This window comes from Notothenia rossii, assembly GCF_949606895.1.
Source record: "Notothenia rossii genome assembly, chromosome: 3".
NCBI lineage: Eukaryota > Metazoa > Chordata > Actinopteri > Perciformes > Nototheniidae > Notothenia > Notothenia rossii.
The window spans coordinates 22,565,987-22,585,577 of record NC_136901.1 but is presented as its reverse complement, the minus strand read 5'-3'; the positions used below and the strand labels follow the sequence as shown (position 1 = coordinate 22,585,577).

At 40.5% G+C, this 19,591-nt stretch overlaps 2 protein-coding genes across 3 annotated transcripts; both read left to right on the top strand.

Moving 5' to 3' along the window:
• Positions 1-774: 774 nt before the first annotated feature.
• On the top strand, positions 775-5,596 carry tm4sf21b (transmembrane 4 L six family member 21b). The gene is made up of 5 exons (XM_079671061.1): positions 775-1,104; positions 2,242-2,307; positions 3,090-3,241; positions 3,328-3,514; positions 5,068-5,596. Exons 1-5 carry the CDS (start codon positions 913-915, stop codon positions 5,068-5,070), a joined length of 600 nt encoding a protein of 199 aa, XP_079527187.1. The 5' UTR covers positions 775-912; the 3' UTR covers positions 5,071-5,596.
• Positions 5,597-7,455: 1,859 nt separating this feature from the next.
• Positions 7,456-10,103, top strand: LOC307030900 (lysophosphatidic acid receptor 6). 2 transcript variants are annotated; one of them, XM_079667532.1, is made up of 2 exons: positions 7,456-7,557; positions 8,750-10,103. In XM_079667532.1, the coding sequence occupies exon 2, from the start codon at positions 8,756-8,758 to the stop codon at positions 9,692-9,694; it is 939 nt and encodes a 312-aa protein (XP_079523658.1). In that variant the 5' UTR covers positions 7,456-7,557; positions 8,750-8,755; the 3' UTR covers positions 9,695-10,103. The 2 variants fall into 2 exon arrangements, with proteins under 2 accessions (XP_079523658.1, XP_079523659.1); XM_079667533.1 differs by lacking the exon at positions 7,456-7,557 and adding an exon at positions 7,629-8,096.
• Positions 10,104-19,591: the final 9,488 nt, after the last annotated feature.

Sequence of the window (19,591 nt, the reverse complement as noted above, 5' to 3'; positions counted from 1 at the left end):
TTCCAATTAGACATAAATCAAATGTAAACCAAGTTACACCCTAAAAGTGTGATTTGGAAAATATCAGAAAAACCACTTATTATGTTATGTTGAAAATAGCTCACAGAAAAAGTCATATTAAATAACTAAATACATTTAAATATTAGAGTCTATGTCTATGAAAAATGTCAACCGGACAAAACATTTCATAATGCATAATAAAAAATAAAGAAATATATAAAACATTTCTGAAAGTATAGTATGTCTAAATGTTTATTTTTCTCTTTCGTACACCTCTTAAAAGTGTTATTTTGTGTGATATTTCACACACTAATGCTTGACACGACTTTGTCTTGGTGTCTGGTATAATTGTCCATCAGTAGCAATACCAAGGTTCTTTGGATGAAACGTATTTAATTATCAGATTTTGGAAATTGTGAATCAATTATCTAAGAAGATCAGATTTCCGTTTCTAACATGAACTGTTTTTACTTTATCCCTAGTCTTAACAAACCCTAAATGTAGATACCATTAATCAAAAGGAGTTTTTGCAGCCCCAATGCTCCCTAAAAAAGTACATTAATCTGTTATTTTCTATATTCTCTGCTTACTGTTATAAGGGTTGTGCTGTAGACCACAGCCTTGGCTTTTATGGCCCTCATGGAAACATGCACACACAAAAAACCACACCCATTCCATAAAGTCTGGTCATAAAGAGTAATAATCAGGCTTATCTATTATAGCTCCGCCCTTTATACCCCCACACTCCAAAACTCAAATATATTCAAACAACCCATTCCCAGTCTGTCACTTCTGAAGCCCAAAGCTGCACTTCGTGTGTCAAAGGAAAAGAGGAGAGATTTTTGCACGGAGGATCAGTTGGGATTTTAGACATTTTTACCTTTTTGAGCGCCCCCCACACCCGCAGACATCATGTGTACAGGAGCCTGTTCTAAGTTCATCGCCATCCCGCTCTACATCCTGGCTGCAGTGTCCATCATCTGCAACATCATGCTCTTCTTCCCTGACCTTGACACGCAGTATGCAGCCCAAGACCGGGATGGGATGGGGCGCATCACGGTGGAGGTCAAATACATGGCAGGCCTCATAGGAGGAGGAATCCTGGTGAGTACATTGATGTCAAAAATGCAAATTGTCCATAACAAAAATAACATGATTTGACTAATATTGTGTCTTTCGTTGGTTAAATTGGTAAAGTTTAGGCCACTAAAACTAAGGAAAGCCTCTGTGCTTACTTCGAGTACACTCACAAGAAGCCAATGATGCAGTGTATATGACCTCAAGCAATTAAAGACATAGCCAAAGTCAAACAAACACAAAAGTGACCACTTTCTTACATTTAAACAAAGGGCACAGAAATAAATAATACAATAGTTTTGGTAACAGACGGGATCTAAATGTGCATCACATTTTTAAAGGCTTGATTCAGTTAAAGGGGCGCATTATCAGAACAAAACCCTGATGCTGTCATGGTGATGTCATCAGGGTTCTCTCATCCTGGACATGGAGAACATGTAACAGTGAGCCCTTGTTACAAACTGACACCAAAATAGGAAATGGATGCCGCATACCCCAAGATGGCGCGGACGCCACAAAATGTCCTAGCTTCCGGGTTTAGCTCCTGGTTTCCCTGCTCTCCGGAAAGTGTTTCTGCTTTGACCGTTGACTTACATTGTCATAATCCCACATAATTTAAAATGATTTACGGGTTAGATTAAATATAAAAATCATAAAAGAGTTTTAATTCATCTTTCGTTTCGTTCTATCGGGAAAATGCTTTTTGACCTACAGGGGACTTTATTACTGCAATACCGCAAGTCGCCACTGTGAAAAAGTCGAAAGCCATGCTGAGTGGCGCGACTGATCCATTTGAGAGTTGTTTTGCATTGTGGGAATTGTAGGATCCCCTCTTTTTCCGAAATGGTCCATACTTTTGACTTAAAGTAAGGATATCTCAGCCTCTGCTGCTCTGATGTTGCAAATTCATTTTGTAATCTAAACCTGGCTTGGGACCTAACCTTATAGAAAAAAAATACAAAATTGAGTGCCTCTTTAAAGTCAGTTCAGTTCACAGCGGATTAGTGCTCCTGTTTTTTCGCTTAATTTTTTCTTTCTGTTGTCCAGATCTAATGCACAATTTACTTAGGAAACATTTCTTTCCTTCACGATCTTCCTTCAGTAATAATGTTGTTTGACCCTGTTTATGTTTCTATCAATTAAATATGCCTTCTGTTCTATCAGGTCCTCGTTCCTGCCATCCACACTCACCTGACCAGCGCTAACAACTGCTGTGCCAACCGCTGTGGGGTAAGTATGCATTATGTGGATGCTGTCTGTCGTTATCTTATCTATCTGTTTGTACCTCTCATCGTGGATAAATTACTGTTACATAAACTGGAACATCCCAATCTTAAAAAGCAGTATCATTAAACTTTTCGGCATATATTTTCAGATAAAACCACAATTTGTTAACCATCTGTGCTAGAACTCTGTCCCCTGGTGTTCAGAAAACACAGCTTCTCCCCTCTTTCCCCAGAAACTTGTCAAATGTGCATTTATTATGGTGTGAGGTTCAGAACCGAGACGAACTATCTATCTAAAGCAAGTCCCTGGAATTTGGTTTTTACAGTAGTGAAATAAATCCAAACCAGTGTCTTATATATTTATTCGGAAATGTCAAGTTCAGTTTATTTTTGTTGTTTCAACCTGAAAAAATCCAATGCAAACATAACAATTGATCAGAGTCATTAATATTAAAATAGTGAAATACCATAGCAATTTTTTTAATTATTATTATTAAGTTGTTGCCCTTAAAATGAATGAAAGCTACAAATATAATTTTTTTATATTCCCAAAAACTGTCATACACCCCCTTTTTTTATATTATTGTTTGAGTGTCAAGACTATTCCACAAGTTACCTCCTTTGACTGTTAGACATTTTTGTTTTTCATTGTTATTATCTTTTTTTTGCAACATGCAAGTAATGAATCATACCTGACTGAAAGAACTGGGGTCAACAATGCGAAATCATCTCCAACAAAACGTGCTTCAGTGTCCATTTCCTGACTCCACTGTGTGCTCCATGCAGATGTTCCTGTCCATTGGTTTTGCAGCAGCTGGTGCGGTGGGGGCCATTTACAGTCTGAGTGTGGCTGCCCTGGGCCTGTCTAATGGGCCAACATGCCTTTGGAGCAATCTTCAAAGCCCCCTTCCTCAATGGGGGACACCCTTCGCCAGCAGGTACAGGCAGTCTTTATGGCCATACATAATGTAGTTTAATGTACCATTTTCTTGTATTTACCTTTTCTAATTCTTATCCTCTTCAGTAACGGGAGCTACCTGGGCGATAAAGCAATGTGGCAATGGTGCAAAAAACCAGAGAATGTGGTTGAATTCAACATCGGACTGTTCTCCACTCTGCTGGTGGCGGCCTGCTTCGAGCTCGCCCTCTGTCTCATCCAGATGGTCAACGGACTCTTTGGATGTCTCTGTGGCACCTGCGGTGGCAAGGAAGTGAGAGCATAGCACACTACAGGGTTCAGCATGATAACTAGACTATAAGATCATCAGGCCAAAACTTTCTCCCAGCCTGGTCTGTATTCAAACGCATCTACTAAGAACTTGGTGTCCTAGTAGATGCGTTCAAATACACATTAAAAATAGAGCACATATAATACATATTTATTTAAGTAGCTTAGCTTTTGGTTTCTCTAACAGACTTTCAGTTGTGCTGCGTTGTTTTTTATTTGTTCATATTATAAAAACACCTCCAATGTGACCAGACTTTAAAGGTCCTTACACACCAAACTGACACCAAAGAACACGTCCCGACGGAACGTCGCCTCACGTCTCCTCTTGGCCATGTTTCGCACTGGAACACACCGCAAAGACTTCATCCGACGGCCAAGTAGATCGTACGAACTGCGCATGCGTGAGTTGCAATAACTCTCCTTACCAGCAGGCCGCGGTAGTGTGTATTCGTCATCCAAAAGAGGCAACAACCGGAAGACAGGGTGTTTCTCAATCTCGAGTACGCTTGCTTGGTAGCACATGTCTTCCGAGCGTCTTGTTTCAGAAGCGAGGCAAGAATACTTCCTGGCATTCGGAAAACAAAGAGTGGAACAGGCGTCATATAAGAGGCCCCGCCTTACATTTTCCGCCACAGATTTGGGGAAATTGGTCTGTGCGCAAAGCATTGTGGGGATTGCACATGTGCAGCCTCGAAATATCTCCAAACGAAGTACGCCGGGCTCGGTAGATTTCCAAGTATGCTGGACATTGGAACAGTACTTCGGCAGCACTCGATGACGTATATGCTTGAAATAGTGGCTCTGGAGCAGCCTTACTCGCGATTGAGAAATACCCACTGACTGCGTGATACACCGAGAGAAGAAGAACAGACTGCGTGATATAAACAAACAACAAATAGCGTGTGCGTTCCATTTTCACTATACAACGAGAAGCTCATGGGGCTTTCCCGAACCTGTGTCGAGAGCTGGAGTTAAATGAAATCTCAGATTTGCCTTCTTAATAGTTTGTTTGGGTCCCTCACTTCCGTTTCGCTTCTCATGCACTGATTCGCTAGCTGAACAGCCAATCAGAGTGATTTCTTTGGCCGACAGCCTCCCGATTCAACATGTCGAATCGGCGGCGGAAGGTGTCGGCACGGCCGAAAAGACATAACGGTGCAGTACACACCAAGGCACACCAAGGCACTCTGAGTAGGGCGACACGAACCTAATACAATTTTGTGTAATATGTTGACAAAAAAAAAAAATCAACGTCTTCTCGTGGTTGTGATTTGGCATGATATTTCTTTATTTTACAAGAGCTAACTTAGACAAGACATTCTGAAATTTCGAAACACAACGCTGTTTCAAAATGTGGTTTGTATTTATAAATTCTGTTTAATTTATAACCCCAATTATTATCGCTCTCCACCATTCCTCTTTCAGATATAATACAATTAGATTATCCCCTAACTTTAGCGTCTGACTGTATATTAATGCTTTTTTTTAAACTCCAGATGCCTAAACTAACCCTGTCGTTCTGCCTTCTCTCCACAGTAAGCTTACTGTGACACACCACGACACACCATGACCTCTTGAAGAATAAATGACAGGGATCATCATCACATTCATCAACTCAATTCATCACCACTATCATAACCTACTGTATCATGGGGGGGTTTGAGATAGGGGTTGAACGTCTCTATAAACACAGTCCTATCTGTCCAAATCCTCATTATTCTTATTACTAATTCTTCAAAAGGAATGACTGGGATGATCAATAAATATTTCTTCTGAACCCATTTTATTATTCTCATATTATACTGATTGTAGATGGAAAAACTGATGTGTGCTATATTTGTATCTGTACAATTGTACGTTTTAAAATATTTTGTAATAAAGCTTTTAACATAAGATAAAAAGGAGGTACTTCACATTTTCTAGTAAGCTAAACCTAGATTAACTGTGTCTTGTTGTGTTTGCATTTGATTATTACTTTACAATGAAAACAATCAATATTTTATCAAATATTTTCCATTGTTACAGATTAACTTTAAATGTCCCAAAATAAAAAATATTTTACTTACTTTGACACTCATATCAAAACATGTTTACTATTGATATAGACACTTGGAAAAACGACTGTATCTAAAGTGATATATATTGCTAAGTCTCCTTATAGTTTGAGCACTGCTTCCGAAACAAATAGGAGTTCAGTATTATTAATTCAGACATGAGCTTGGGGATAAGAAAAGTAGCCTATTGTTGCAGGCATTGATTAGTCTCATGTATAAACGGTGTATCGTAAGAATCAATGAACGCCTTTCTTTAAAAAGACTGACCCCGACGTGATTTGAACACGCAACCTTCTGATCTGGAGTCAGACGCGCTACCGTTGCGCCACGAGGTCTACAACTAGATACACCTGAATATTTTCTTTATCAATGTTGCCTGCCATCCATCATTTACGTCAAGGAAACGATTAACTTTTTAGTGAATAAGCGCTACATACGATGTCAAACTGTTTTTCTACTGTATAACCGTTACAGTAGAAACCTTTTTCGTAGTGCTCCAGTAGATGAACGTTATTTTATTCTCCACTAGATGGCCCTGTTTGACAAAATATAATAGATCAAATCACACTGTCATTAATATTTATGTCTATTTATTAAAATGTTCCAACAGCTCCAGGTAATATAAGTGTGTCAATCAGTCACATTGTTAAAGTGTTTATGGACTATGCATTATGTTTGGATGACCATTATTGTTTTATGATGAACATAGTGTTACCCAGAAAAATGAAAGGTTTTATCGTTTTTTCTAAAATCGATATAGTGTTATTTATTATTACATATCACTTTTGGTGGATATCTGGTTAATATTTTTTTTACAGAAAGCAGGCCCACATTACATTAAATTTACATGAAATGTAAAGTGGAAGAAGTACTCGGATCTTGTACTTTAGTAAAAGTAGAAGTACCAGTGAGTAGGATAAATATGATATGTTTTATAATGATTGATCATCAAAGTGTTGTCAAAGCTGTTAAAGGTGCAGCTAGTTTGAATGACTTTGTATAGTGCAGGGTTGCTTGTGAATTTACACAAGGTGGAACTAAAGACTGATTTAAGACTTGATTATATTTCATATCATTCATCCAGATCTGTAAAGTAACTAAAGGTATTAAATAAATGTGGGCAAGTAGAAGTACAAAGTAGCAAAACATTGAAGTAGTCAAGTAATATAGTGGAGTAAAAGTACACCATTTACCTCTGAATTGTAGTGAAATAGAAATACAAAGAAGTAAAAGATTGAAATACTCAAGTAGAGTACAAGTATCTCAAAAGTGTACTATAAGTACAGTAATTGAATACTTTTACTTAGACACTTTACACCACTGGAAATACTCAAAATTACAAATGTGATGGCCTCTTAAAGGCATTTGCATGCTTATACATTTAATTAGATAAGTGACTCCCTCTCTCTTACTACCAGGCAACGTGTTGGCTGCAATTCTTCTAATTTCTTAAAGACAAAGGATGTGTTCTGTTGGTTAAACCCCATGTGTATTACATGCATAGTGTTTTGAAATGTAGGCCTCAGTGTCATTTCCCCCACAGAGGAAAAATTGAACTCAAGAAGGCAGTATTCTGTGTGTTTTCTCTGTGTCCTCTATCCTCTCGTAATGTTATATTATTTTAACAAATAAACAGGTGGTGTAGACACTGTTTAGGCTCAATGTGGTTCTGGTCTATTAATCTTGTTATATTTCCGTTTGGACTGGATACGGCCAATAAATCAATGTTAATTTAAAATACAGGACAATACAATATCCAAAATGGGGACATATCCAAAATATATCAGAAGTAAGGAACTAGTGTAGGCTTACATAGAAACCAACAAAGAGCGAGACAGCACAAGCGTGATCTTAAGATTGGTCAACTTCCTGTGCTCCACACACCTCAGTGTCACCAGTGTGTCAGTATGCTGATCTGAAACTCACACACTCCTCTGCATCTGAATCTACTTCTCTTTTGATCATCAAACAGGTATTGTCACACTTTTACTCATTTCTTCACATACTATCAAATGTGCTGTACTTCATGTGTCATTCAAAATGCGGCATCTTTCAATTAGACAACAGAAAAAAGCTGATTGAGTCATATTATAAGAGTCATATACTAGGTGGAAGTATTGGTTGCAAATAAGGACGAACAAAAAGCAATCGTTCTTACTTTGTACACTTATCTATTAACCATATGTTGTACTTACCACCGTGTACGCTCAAAGGATTGAACAAACAAAACATTTATTACAACCAAACAGATTTTTGTTTTGTTGTCAATAAATATATTAAAAGATATTTCCCAGTGATTCTTTCAGGAGTGACGGTGTAGAAAATCTGTGAAATTGATATTGATTGGTGAAAAAGACAAATGAAATCAGCAGAAAGAGCGGCAGGTTAAAACAAAAGCTGAATATGTGTTGGTTTATGAGGGGGAACTAACTTTAGAGGGAACATACGCAGTCTAATTAAAAGCACAGAAGAAGCTGAAAGGCTTTGCTGCGTCCGTCACAGAGCCGGCAGGTAAGCAATTTGACCAAAGCATGTCACTAAAACAGCTCTTATAGTCATACTAAAGTAGGCCTTTGATGTTGTTAAAGACACAATAATATATATTGAAAGAAAATTATACGGAAATGGGAAAGGGTTGATGGACCTTTAGAAATATATCGCCTGAATCTGCAGTTCTGCTCGGCTTTACAGCGCTTTACACTGAGAACAAATACCAACCAAAGAGTTGGTAGGGACCAACAACTGAGCAAAAAATGGTGAACATAGGACTAACGTCTATCATATCCACGTAAACACGACTCCAGATGATGCCAGAATTTAAACTTGAATTTCCAAAAAATCTCAAAAGTTAGAAAACCAAAAAGTGGTATACATATTAATTTACATTATCCCTTCTACTCTACGGCTTCTTAAGTCATAGATATACTGTAGTGTCCAAATCCACATTTTCTTTGCTTTTTCTGTAACTAAATGCATGTCGTGTGGATATAAATATTGTACAAAAGGTGGGGTTTGATTTGTTTTAAACCAACAGTGGGACCAAAGTTGTATTAGCTCAACCATGCACCCTGACCTCCTTCTAAATATGTGTCTTTGTTGCTTAGAGAATGTCAAAAACAACTTAGACTGTTTCTAACCACTGGTTTTCCTCTTGTGTGAATTAGGTCACCATGTCCCCCAACGTGGCCTACAACAACAGCTGTGCGGAACACATCAGCATCTTCTCCGTGTGCATGTACTCCTTCATCTCCACCGTTGGCCTGGTCTTTAATATCCTAGCACTGGTGTTTTTCTTCAGCCAAACCAAATCCAGATCTCAAACCATAGTCTACATGACTCACCTGGCCATAGCAGACATTCTGCTCATCCTCACATTGCCCATGAGGATCTACTACCATCTGGGATCTACCCTTGGTCAGCGGACCTGTGAAGTCCTCGGTTTGGTCCTCAAGGCCAACATGTATGGAAGCATCTTTCTCCTCACTTGCATTTGCTTCGACCGCTGCATGGCCGTCAGCTTCCCTATGTCGTCTCGAGTCCAGGCAGGGAGAAAGAAAGCTCCGTGGATTTGTCTCGGGATATGGATGCTCACCTTTGGAGCCAGCCTACCCATCTATCTTACCAAGCGCAATTATGTTAACAACACGGAATGTTTTGACAGCCTTCCTGTTTACGCTACAAACCCGGTGGTGGTTTTTCCAAGCCTGATTGTGGGGTTTGGGATCCCACTGGTCATCATGTTGATCTGCTCATGGGGTTTGGTCCGTGCTGTCCAACGTAGCTCTGTGGCTCAGACCAACTTAGTGGACAGCGGGAAAATCCAGAGGATGATTGCCACCAGCCTCCTAATTTTCCTGCTCAGCTTCCTCCCTTACCATACCATCCTGGCCGTCCTCTCTCTGTATAAAGAAGATATATCCTGCCCCATGCATACTGCATACCGCTACAGCCTGATGATGGCATGTCTCAACACAGTGCTTGATCCTGTTGCGTACTATTTCACCACGGACACCTTCAAGAAGAACGTGGACATGGGCACTGTTCGGAGGATGTTTCTGTTGAATAGTCAAAGTTCCGATGTGAACAGGAGCAGGATGCCCAACAGCTAAAGGACTCAACAGACACACTGAAAAACAGAAACGTTGACATTCATTAATGTATTATATCGACAGATTTCATATAACTGAATTAGGTTGGTTGAATCTAATATTTTTTTTTTACTTAATATTATTGCTTTTTACTAACCTAAACAATGACGTGTGACACAAAATATTTAATTAAAGTCAACCGTTACATTTTTTGAAGTGCATGCAACATATCAAATCTGACGTTTAACCTAACAATGAGGACATTTTGGGATCATTTCTATTATGTAAACCCCAGAGAATGACAATGTATGTAATTCCCTTAAGTATTTCACCCTGTCCCTTTATTGCTTCTGTTTTATACATCATGGAGCATTATTTATGCATATTTTTAAGGTTATCAAATAAATATGCTATGCTATCTATCAGTGAATATGTCTTTGACCATGAGTAACTGAACTTAAATAAATTGGATAATTATAAAAGAATATAATTTTTTTATGATAGATGCAATATGAAATAGCTAATATGAGATGTATAAAAAACCTCTTTAATTTCTGCATTAAATAAGATCAAGTGCAAGGTGTTAAAAAAAAGGTTTGTGGAAAGATAAGAGAAACAGTAAGTGCGACTTCTCGTCTGTGCTGGTCTTCTGGTTTTTTAATTTAAAAACATGAAAAAAAAAACTGCATTCAGTTCAACCGGGAGCAGGATAAAGTGACATATTTATTACAGGCAAATGAGTCCGAGTCACAGAAATTCAGCGAATATAACTGATTTTTAATTTTTAGAACAGCTATGGAAGGACATAATTGACCTAAACACACAAAGCACAACAACTTTCTCATTCTTGTCATTTCATACTAATAATTAATCACCGAAACCACACTGTATTTTTGTGAAATGAAGGCAGGAGTAAGTAGACATGCTTATCTTTGGTTGACATTGGTAACAGATACATTATAAGATGTTGAGCTTGTAGGCCTACAGGGCGTCTGACGTCATAATAACTTGTTGTTCAGATCATGATGATATCAGTGATTTGGTTTCATGAGTACATTTATCTGCATAATTCTGATAGCTCCATAGGCTGTGGATGGCAACAGAAGTGAAGCATTGCGTAAGTGAAGGAAAGGAACAGTCCTCGACTGTCTGCAGCAAGCCCTTCTGCTTTTTTTTTGTGCACGATTCTGAGAGGCAGAGGTTGTATGGAGAAGCAGAGGCATGTGTTCATGTCGGTGGTTTCCTGTTTGTGTTGTATGCTTGTGTATCCGAGAACCCTATAATAAAGTCACATATGATCAATTCCAAGACATAAAGGCGCCGTGGTTGCAACAATTGTAAGTTCCCCTAAATATCGCAGATTAAAATGCATGAATTTTTCACTTGTGAAGAGCGCCCCTTTGTGGCTGCAAAGACAGAAAGATAGCTACAGTTAAGATAATGAGCTATTGTTAAAACTCTAAATGGTTCTACTGCATATACTGTTAAAAATTGTGATTAATTGACAGCAGAGATCAAGAGACACTGACCAATCAGAGCTTTTGTTTCATGCTATTAAAGAGAGCAGAGTTTTTCAGCAACTGGTCAGTACAGTCATATTTAGGCAGAAAGTATGAGGAGAATAACATTATTTGAACAACACATCGTTTAATCGTGTTGCAATGAAAAGCTGAAATACAATTGTTTACTTAAAAGTCCCATGTCATGCTTTTCCGGTTATTACCCGTCCCCTTATGAAGGTTGTAAACGGTCTGCAAAGTCACAAACCCTCAAAGTACACCCTGTAGCGAAAATACCTGTCTATACTGCCCCAGAACGCCTCGTTGGAGATTTCCCTTTTTCCATGGTTTTCTTCCTGGGTACAGTGACATGCCCATACCCAAATGGACCCTCCAATGGAGCTCCAACAAGCCGTGTAGGACAGAGAGTGAATACACATATCCAGAGATGCTGTATGAAAAACCAATGTGAGTTTGGAAAATTGCAATATATATTACAATATAAATCTATTTTAGTATACCTCAACAATGGAATTATGATCAATAGAAATGGCAATGACATGGGACCTTTAAAAATGTTAATTACATGTGACCTTTAAACCTGCAATAACTGATCTTGACCACTTGGGGTCAGCAGCAACAAGAAAACAATAACATCTCTTTTCAGGTTAGGATGGTGGCTTTAGCTTATTTACACATCCAGCTGTTACAGAGAAACATTATCTTTCCATTAGACAAGTTGTGTTTTTAGCTAGAGCTTTTTTTCTGAGAAAAACGTCCTGTTGCAGTCAAGGACAGTATTATCAGAGCATTGAGAGTGAACCAAAAAAAGACTATAGCTGTAGAAGGAATTGGACATCAGGTTCAAATGAATAGCCTAAAATACCTACATTAAAAATCATAATGGCCCTTTAAGCACTGTGTGTTGAAAATGTTAAGGTTTGCGACTCCAAATGGTATTACTCATGGGTGGTCCCGGGGGCCAACAGGGGCCAGTGCCACTGTGAAACGGAGCTTGGGCCCCCCTGTGGCCCCGCTCCAAAAGTATAAATCTATGATAATGCAATTCATGTCAAATGCTAAGGTACTGTGCTGTATCCTGGGCCAAAGTCAACAGGGATTTTTTTTCATTCAGTAATGTAATTTAATAACTTAATTAATGAAAGAAATGTTGTGACTATAACAAATCCCAACGCATACTAAAAAAAAAAAAAAAAAGAAGAAGTTTGGCTGCATAAATAATGTTTTTATTACCCCAAAATTCTTTTAATGTTCTGTATCTTGGGCCAAAGTAACTCAAACAAATAAATACAATTGTAAAGTCATTGACACAAACTCTGTTACTAAATCAAACACCAATAATGGTATTTAAAGTTGTTTTTTTCAAAACTAAAACATGTTAAAATCTCCTTTTTACTGCATTGAATGTGCCCCTCTTATTAAATTATTGGCCCCATCACGGCCCCCCCAGTAAATTAGTCTAGAACTGCCACTGGTAGTATTAAAAAAAACGACATAGACCAGGGGGTGACACTCAACAACAGATGAATTGCGCCAATTAACTTCTGGATTGTCTTCTTAAATAAAGAAGCTTAAACTAGCCCGAGCATAATCTGAGCTCTGAATAAGCACTTCCAGGGCCGGCCCTTGGCATAGGCAGTATAGGCGAATGCTAAGGGCGCATCAATCAATGGGCGGTGCCAAAAAAAAAAGAAAAAAAGAAAAAGGTTAGACATTTTTTTTATTTCATAACAACACAATTTCCCGATTTTGGATCAACAAAGTACATCTTATTATCTTATACTAACAGAACTACGCCTATATTGCGTACAGCGCCTATAAACTATGGCGCACCCCCCCCCCCCCAAATCAAGTTGAACTGCCCCAGCCCCAGTAAAAACCAGAGGTTTATGTGAAATACTTCTTTTTTGAAATAATGGTTTTAGTGTGCAATTATAGGTTTTAAATTTTGTATTTGTGTTAATTTAAAATAAATCAAAAATAAAATCTTGCCTAGGGCGGCAAATTGGTCAGGGCCGGCCCTGAGCACTTCAACTATAGCTCTTAAACATTTATAAGGATTCTTATTGAAATTCTAATGGTGAGTGCATAGTTGAAGCATTTCTAAAGTACACCCTTTATCAAAGGCTTTTATACATTTTAAATGAAACAAATCCTCCGGATGAGACATAAATGTAGCCTGCGGGGGTGGGGGGTTAACGTGTAAGTGTCAGTGCAGGGAATGAATGGGGGATGAGGAGGAGGTGGAAGATGAAGCCCCCAGTAGAGCTTCCAGATGATCGATGGCTAGGCTAAGAGGCGGAGAGGGGAAGAGTTTTTGTTTGGTGACAACCGGGACACGATGTGATGTTGGTGTTCCTGTCCGGGACTCGAACCAACGGCCGGGGAGGTTAACGGACTGTACCGGCGGGCTGCTGGTGGAGCTCAGGAGACATTCAGGAGGAGCTAGGGGGAGAACGGAGGGACTTTGTTTACGGTTTTTAAGAAATAGTCCACGAGGACGACGTCTGAAACAAGGTGAGTCAAGTTAGAGAAACATTAAACAGTAAGGTAATGCTAAGTAACAGGGTCGCGTGCGCCTGAGAGGGGAATCAAGGAAAACCCCGGATGTTCTTCAGCCTAAACTTCTCTTCAACTTAAATTATACATTTCTACTTTCATAATTCAAACATGTAACGGGTTTAAAAATAAACCTTATACCACACTGAGTTAAACCCTATAAGCTACAAGAGGAAACAGACAGAATCTTAAAATGCCATGATTTTACATTAACAAATAAAACAACAAGAAAACATTCTTCATTTCGCATTAGTTAATGTAATGTTGAGTTAAATGCATAACAAAAACTCTTAGAAGTTAATGTAAAACATAAAGAAACAGCCCATTAATATAATAATAATAATAATAATTATTATTATTATTGTTATTATTAGTATACCCTTTTCATGTGCTATCATCAATAACGCACTTCAATTACAGTAACTCCTTTCACTTTATCAATTGCAGTAATATTAAGTTGAATTTATAAGAGAACAAATTCGTTTGTTTTGAAAGATGTGACCGGAAGTCACCTGTTTAATGCTGCCTTTCAGAGGACCATGCTCTAATTTGTGCACTGCCTTCCTGTTCAAGGTTAATGAGTGCATATAATAAGATTTTACATGTAGCCTAGAAAGGGATTCATTGTCTTTCTTGTCTTGAAAAACAACATCTGATCATTTCCTCACTTATTGATGCTGTCTGTGTGGTTGGCTATATTCTCAGGAGAGTACGTGTCGGCTTATTGTCAAAGCATTTGGTTCAACAGTTGGCTAATCATGTTTGACTGATCCTATATTAACCTTGCCTGACTGGGCAAGGTGGGGGGGGGGGGGGGGATGTCAGGATTTGTTACTGAGAATCTTATCGTAGGGCATTTACCGTCTGTTTACTGTTTAAGAAAAGCATTTATAAATACCCTGTCATTTATACAGAAAAGTAGTATAGTGCATTCTTTTTTTTACATATTTATCATCATATCATATTCATATGTTGAGAGATTTGTGATTAAAGTGAGGAATGCAATCGTGGTGTAATATAAACAAAAAAAGTTATTTTGAAATGCAAACATTGTCGGAAAATGATCATGGCATAATCTTGTTTTACTTCTTTAGCTTTACCTTGAAAATGTAATTTAAAGGTAGGGTAGGTAATTCACTTCAGAAACACTTTTTGTTAAATTACATGGAATGCTCTTAACATCCCGATAGCAATGAATACATTAAATGCTTTGACAATAAATATATACAAATATTTCATCTGTGGAAGCTGCGGCGCTGTAAAAAGCACATCCAATTATCTGTCTCGGCCCGCGGCAGATAACTGGATGGCTTACCTGCCTGTCAGCCTTCCATCTCATGCAGAAACTTATCTCGTGCCCTCATTGGTCATGTGCGCGTTCGTGTGTGTTTGACAGTGGCGGTTCTACAGGGTGGCACTGGGTGGCAGCTGCCACCTCAGAAAAATGCCTTGCCACCCCAGCTGCCACCCCAGTTGGCAGCTTTGTTTTGAAAGAAAAGTTGTGGCTCATCGGACATTTATATTACATTACATTACATTGCATTTAGCTGACGCTTTTATCCAAAGCGACTTACAATAAGTGCATTCAACATACAAAATACAAACTTGAAGAAAACAGAATCATATAAGTACATCAGGTTTCATAGAGCTAAAACATTTCAAGTGCTACTCAACTGGCTTTAGATAAGCCAGTCCTTTATTAGTATATAAGTGCTTTGTTAGTAATTCTATCGCTCGAAGTGGAGTCGAAAGAGATGAGTTTTAAGTCTGCGCCGGAAGATGTGTAAGCTTTCTGCTATCCTGATTTCAATGGGGAGCTCATTCCACCATTTTGGAGCCAGGATAGCAAACCCACGTGTTTTTGCTGATGGGAACTTGGGTCCCCCTCGCAGTGCGGGTGCAGCGAGCTGTTTGGCTGATTCAGAGCGGAGTGCACGTGCTGGGGTTTACGGTTTAACCATGTCCTGGATGTAGGAAGGGCCAGATCCATTCGCAGCATGGTACGCAAGTACCATTGTCTTGAAGTGGATTCTAGCAGTTACTGGAAGCCAGTGAAGGGAGCGGAGGAGCGGCGTGGTGTGGGGGAATTTAGGAAGGTTGAAGACCAGACGAGCCGTTGCATTCTGGATGAGCTGCAGAGGTCGGATGGCACATGCAGGTAGACCAGCCAGGAGGGAGTTGCAGTAGTCTAGGCGTGAGATGACAAGAGCCTGGACCAGAACCTGCGTCGCTTTCTGGGTCAGCTGGGGACGTATTCTCCTGATGTTGTAAAGAGTGTATCTGCAGCAGCGGGTTGTAGCAGCAATGTTTGCAGTGAAGGACAGTTTCTTATCTAGGGTCACACCCAGATTCCTTGCAGTCTGAGTCGGGGAAACAATAGAGGTGCCGATGTTGATTGTTAGGTCAAGGGTGGGACAATCTTTTCCCGAAAGGAAAAGCAGTTCAGTCTTGTCAAGGTTGAGCTTGAGGTGGTGAGCAGACATCCACTGAGAGATGTCAGCTAGACAAGCAGAGATGCGTGCGATGACCTGGGTCTCCGAGCGGGGAAAGGACAGAATGAATTGGGTGTCGTCAGCGTAGCAGTGGTAGGAAAGACCATGCGGGCTAATGACTGATCCAAGCGAGTTTGTGTACAAGGAGAAGAGGAGGGGACTAAGAATAGAGCCCTGAGGGACCCCTATAGTTAATTGACAAGGGTTGGACTCCGACCCTCTCCAAGTAACCCTGTAGGTGCGGTCTTTGAGGTATGAGGTGAGGAGGGAAAGTGCAGAGCCTAAAACTCCAAGTTCTTGGAGAGTGCGAAGGAGGATCTGATGATTCACCGTTTCGAATGCAGCAGACAGGTCCAAAAGGTTGATGACAGAGGAGAGGGGTGCTGCTTTAGCAGTGTGCAGTTCTTCAGAGACAGCAAGGAGGGCAGTTTCTGTTGAGTGACCTGCCTTGAAACCAGACTGGTGCGGATCCAGAAGGTTGTTCTGATGGAGATAAAAGGAGAGTTGTTTAAAGACAGGAACGGGAGGAGAGAGACAGGCCTGTAGTTTATAACATAAGACGGGTTGAGAGTGGGTTTCTTTAGGAGAGAGTTTACTCTTGCCTCCTTGAGACTGTTTGGAAAGTGACCAGAAGTCAGAGAAGTGTTGATGAAATGGGTGAGAAATGGTAGAATATCAGGAGCGATAGTTTGAAGGAGGTTTGAAGGGATAGGGTCCAGAGGACAGGTGGTAGGACGGGCAGAGGTAATGAGGGTAAGAACCTCACTTGGAGAGAGAGAGGAGAAGGAGGTTAGTGTGTGGGTGAAAGGTGGGTCTGGTGACCCAGCGGTGAGTAAAGGTGAGTCAGAGAAAGAAGAGCGAATATCATCAACCTTTTTTTCAAAGTGGTTAAAAAAGTCGCTTGACAGAAGGGAGGAGGGGGAAGGGCTTTTCGGGGGGTCCAAGAGGGTGGAGAAGATGGGAAATAGTTTTTTGGGATTGGAATTGTAAGATTGGATCTTATCTTGAAAGAAAGTGCTTTTTGCCTTGAGAGATCGAAGCAGAGAAAGAGGATAGGAGAGCCTGATAGGTTAGGAGGTTGTCATGGTGTTTGGATTTCCACCATTTCCGCTCTGCTGCCCGAAGGATGGTTCTATTAGCACGCAGTGCCTCATTTAGCCAGGGAGCAGGAGGGGACTGACGAGCCTGCCGAGATGTGAGAGGACAGAGAGAGTCCAGAGAGGATGAGAGAGTAGAGAGGAGAGTTTCTGCAGCAGAGTTTGGAGGCAGGAGTTGGAACGAATCATAGGAAGGGAGGGCTGAGAGCACCGATGGGGCAAAGGTAGAGGGGGAGAGGGAACGAAGGTTGCGGCGGACAGGTGCAGAATTAGAAGAGATTAGTTTGTTATGTTTGGTAAGGGGTAGAGAAAATGAAATGAAGAAGTGATCGGATGTGTGAAGCGGGTTTACAGAGAGGTTAGAAGTAGTGCAGTTCCTTGAGAATATGAGATCAAGGACATTGCCAGCGTTATGAGTTGGTGGGGATGGAGACAGTGAGAAAGCAAAGGCGGTTAAAAGAGATGTTAGTTCAGCTATCTTCCCTTTCTGGAGGTTGAAGTCTCCGAGAAGTACAGCGGGATGGCCAGTTTCAGGGATGTGTGAGAGGAGATTATGTAACTCCTCCAAGAAGTCCCCCAAGGCGCCTGGTGGACGGTAGAGAACAACAATGGTTAATTGTATAGGATGGGTTACTGTGACGGCATGGAATTCAAAGGTGGAAGGAGTGAAGTTAGGTAGCTTGAAGAGGGAAAAGCTCCATTTGGGAGAGAGCAGGAGACCAGTGCCACCTCCTCTGCCAGAGGGTCTGGGTGTGTGGGTGAAGGAATATGCTGTGGAGAGAGCTGCTGGGGTGGATGTGTTGGATGGAGTAATCCAGGTCTCAGTGAGAGCAAGGAAATCCAGAGACTGCAGGGAAGCGTAGCCAGAAATGAAGTCAGCCTTAGGAACAGCTGACTGGCAGTTCCACAGGCCCCCTGAAACTAGATGTTGGATCTCATTGAAGCATGTGGGATAGACGAGAGCCGGGCGGTTATATCGATTAGGAGATACACGGGGCCAGTGATAATTGCGAGAAGACACATAAACAGGAATGGAGAAAATACACATGATTATAGCATGAGGGGCTAAAAAAACAAATAAAATAAAATACTAGAGATACTTATCTCAATCAATGTAGGATTTGCCTCCTCTTTGCCTCCCTCGTGACTCCCGCAGGACTCTAATGTCTTCGTCTGTCTGACGCTGGAGCTGACGCTCCAGGAAAGTGCTACCTAAAATGGACACCTGATTGATGAGTTCTCACAGCTGTGGGGCCACGCCCCTTTAATTAGTTAACTCTCTGCAGCTGGTGGCCCTCAAAAGGAAATCTAGACTGGCTCCCTCCTGAGTTGTTATTGTATTTTCAGTGTCACAATGGTTTTCCAATTACATTAAACCCTACTGTAAGTTATAAAGTTATGAGTTTAACCCTTAATACAGTTACACCTACTCAATAAAGCGCTTAGTATTCTACAAATGTTTAAATCAAAGTTAACCCTAGCAGTCAGTTAGTTCGGTTTGAAGGTTCCAGTCAAATTACTTGTCCCAAGTTTCTGCCTGACAGATACTGTAGTAGTTTTGAGATTTAAAATCACAATTTCAGTCAGATCAAAAACAGAGCATGTATACAGAGTGCACACACTGAAACAGAGAAGTCTAAAAACAGAATGTTACTCACACAATTCTAGAAGTCACCAGTTGTTATCCTGTCAAAATCGAGTTGCACACATTTATGAGAAAAAATCTCAAATGTCCGAGTGCAAGTGAATGCAGCACAAGACTCGAGCCTTGTAACCCCTCCTCCGGCCCTGGCGCGAGCCTCGAAATATGATTGGCGGCGAGTTCATTTGAACGGGGGACAGCGCAAAACGAGAATCATTTCGGATCCAAGTAGACGGAAGGAAAGAGGTATTTGACAATGACAGAGAAGAGCCTGTCAAGTTTGGCTGTAAGGCAAGGCAAGGCAAGTTTATTTATATAGTGTAGTGCCGATGAAAGGGAGCCGGAGGCGGTGTGTTGAGAATAGAGTTCCACTCTTTATTATCGGATAACATGAAGAAGGTAAATACACGTCTGCTCAGTATGACAAGCTAGGCAGTAATGACGAGCTAAAGCTAAGTGTTCCCACTAAAGGGTCCGTGTGGCAACACGATACAAAAGGTGAATTATGGTCAAACATGGTGTCACCACACAAGCCCCCCCAGAATTCACGTGTAAACAAAATCCGTATGGCGGGGAGGCCGCCTGCCCCCACGAGACCTGCGTACCGG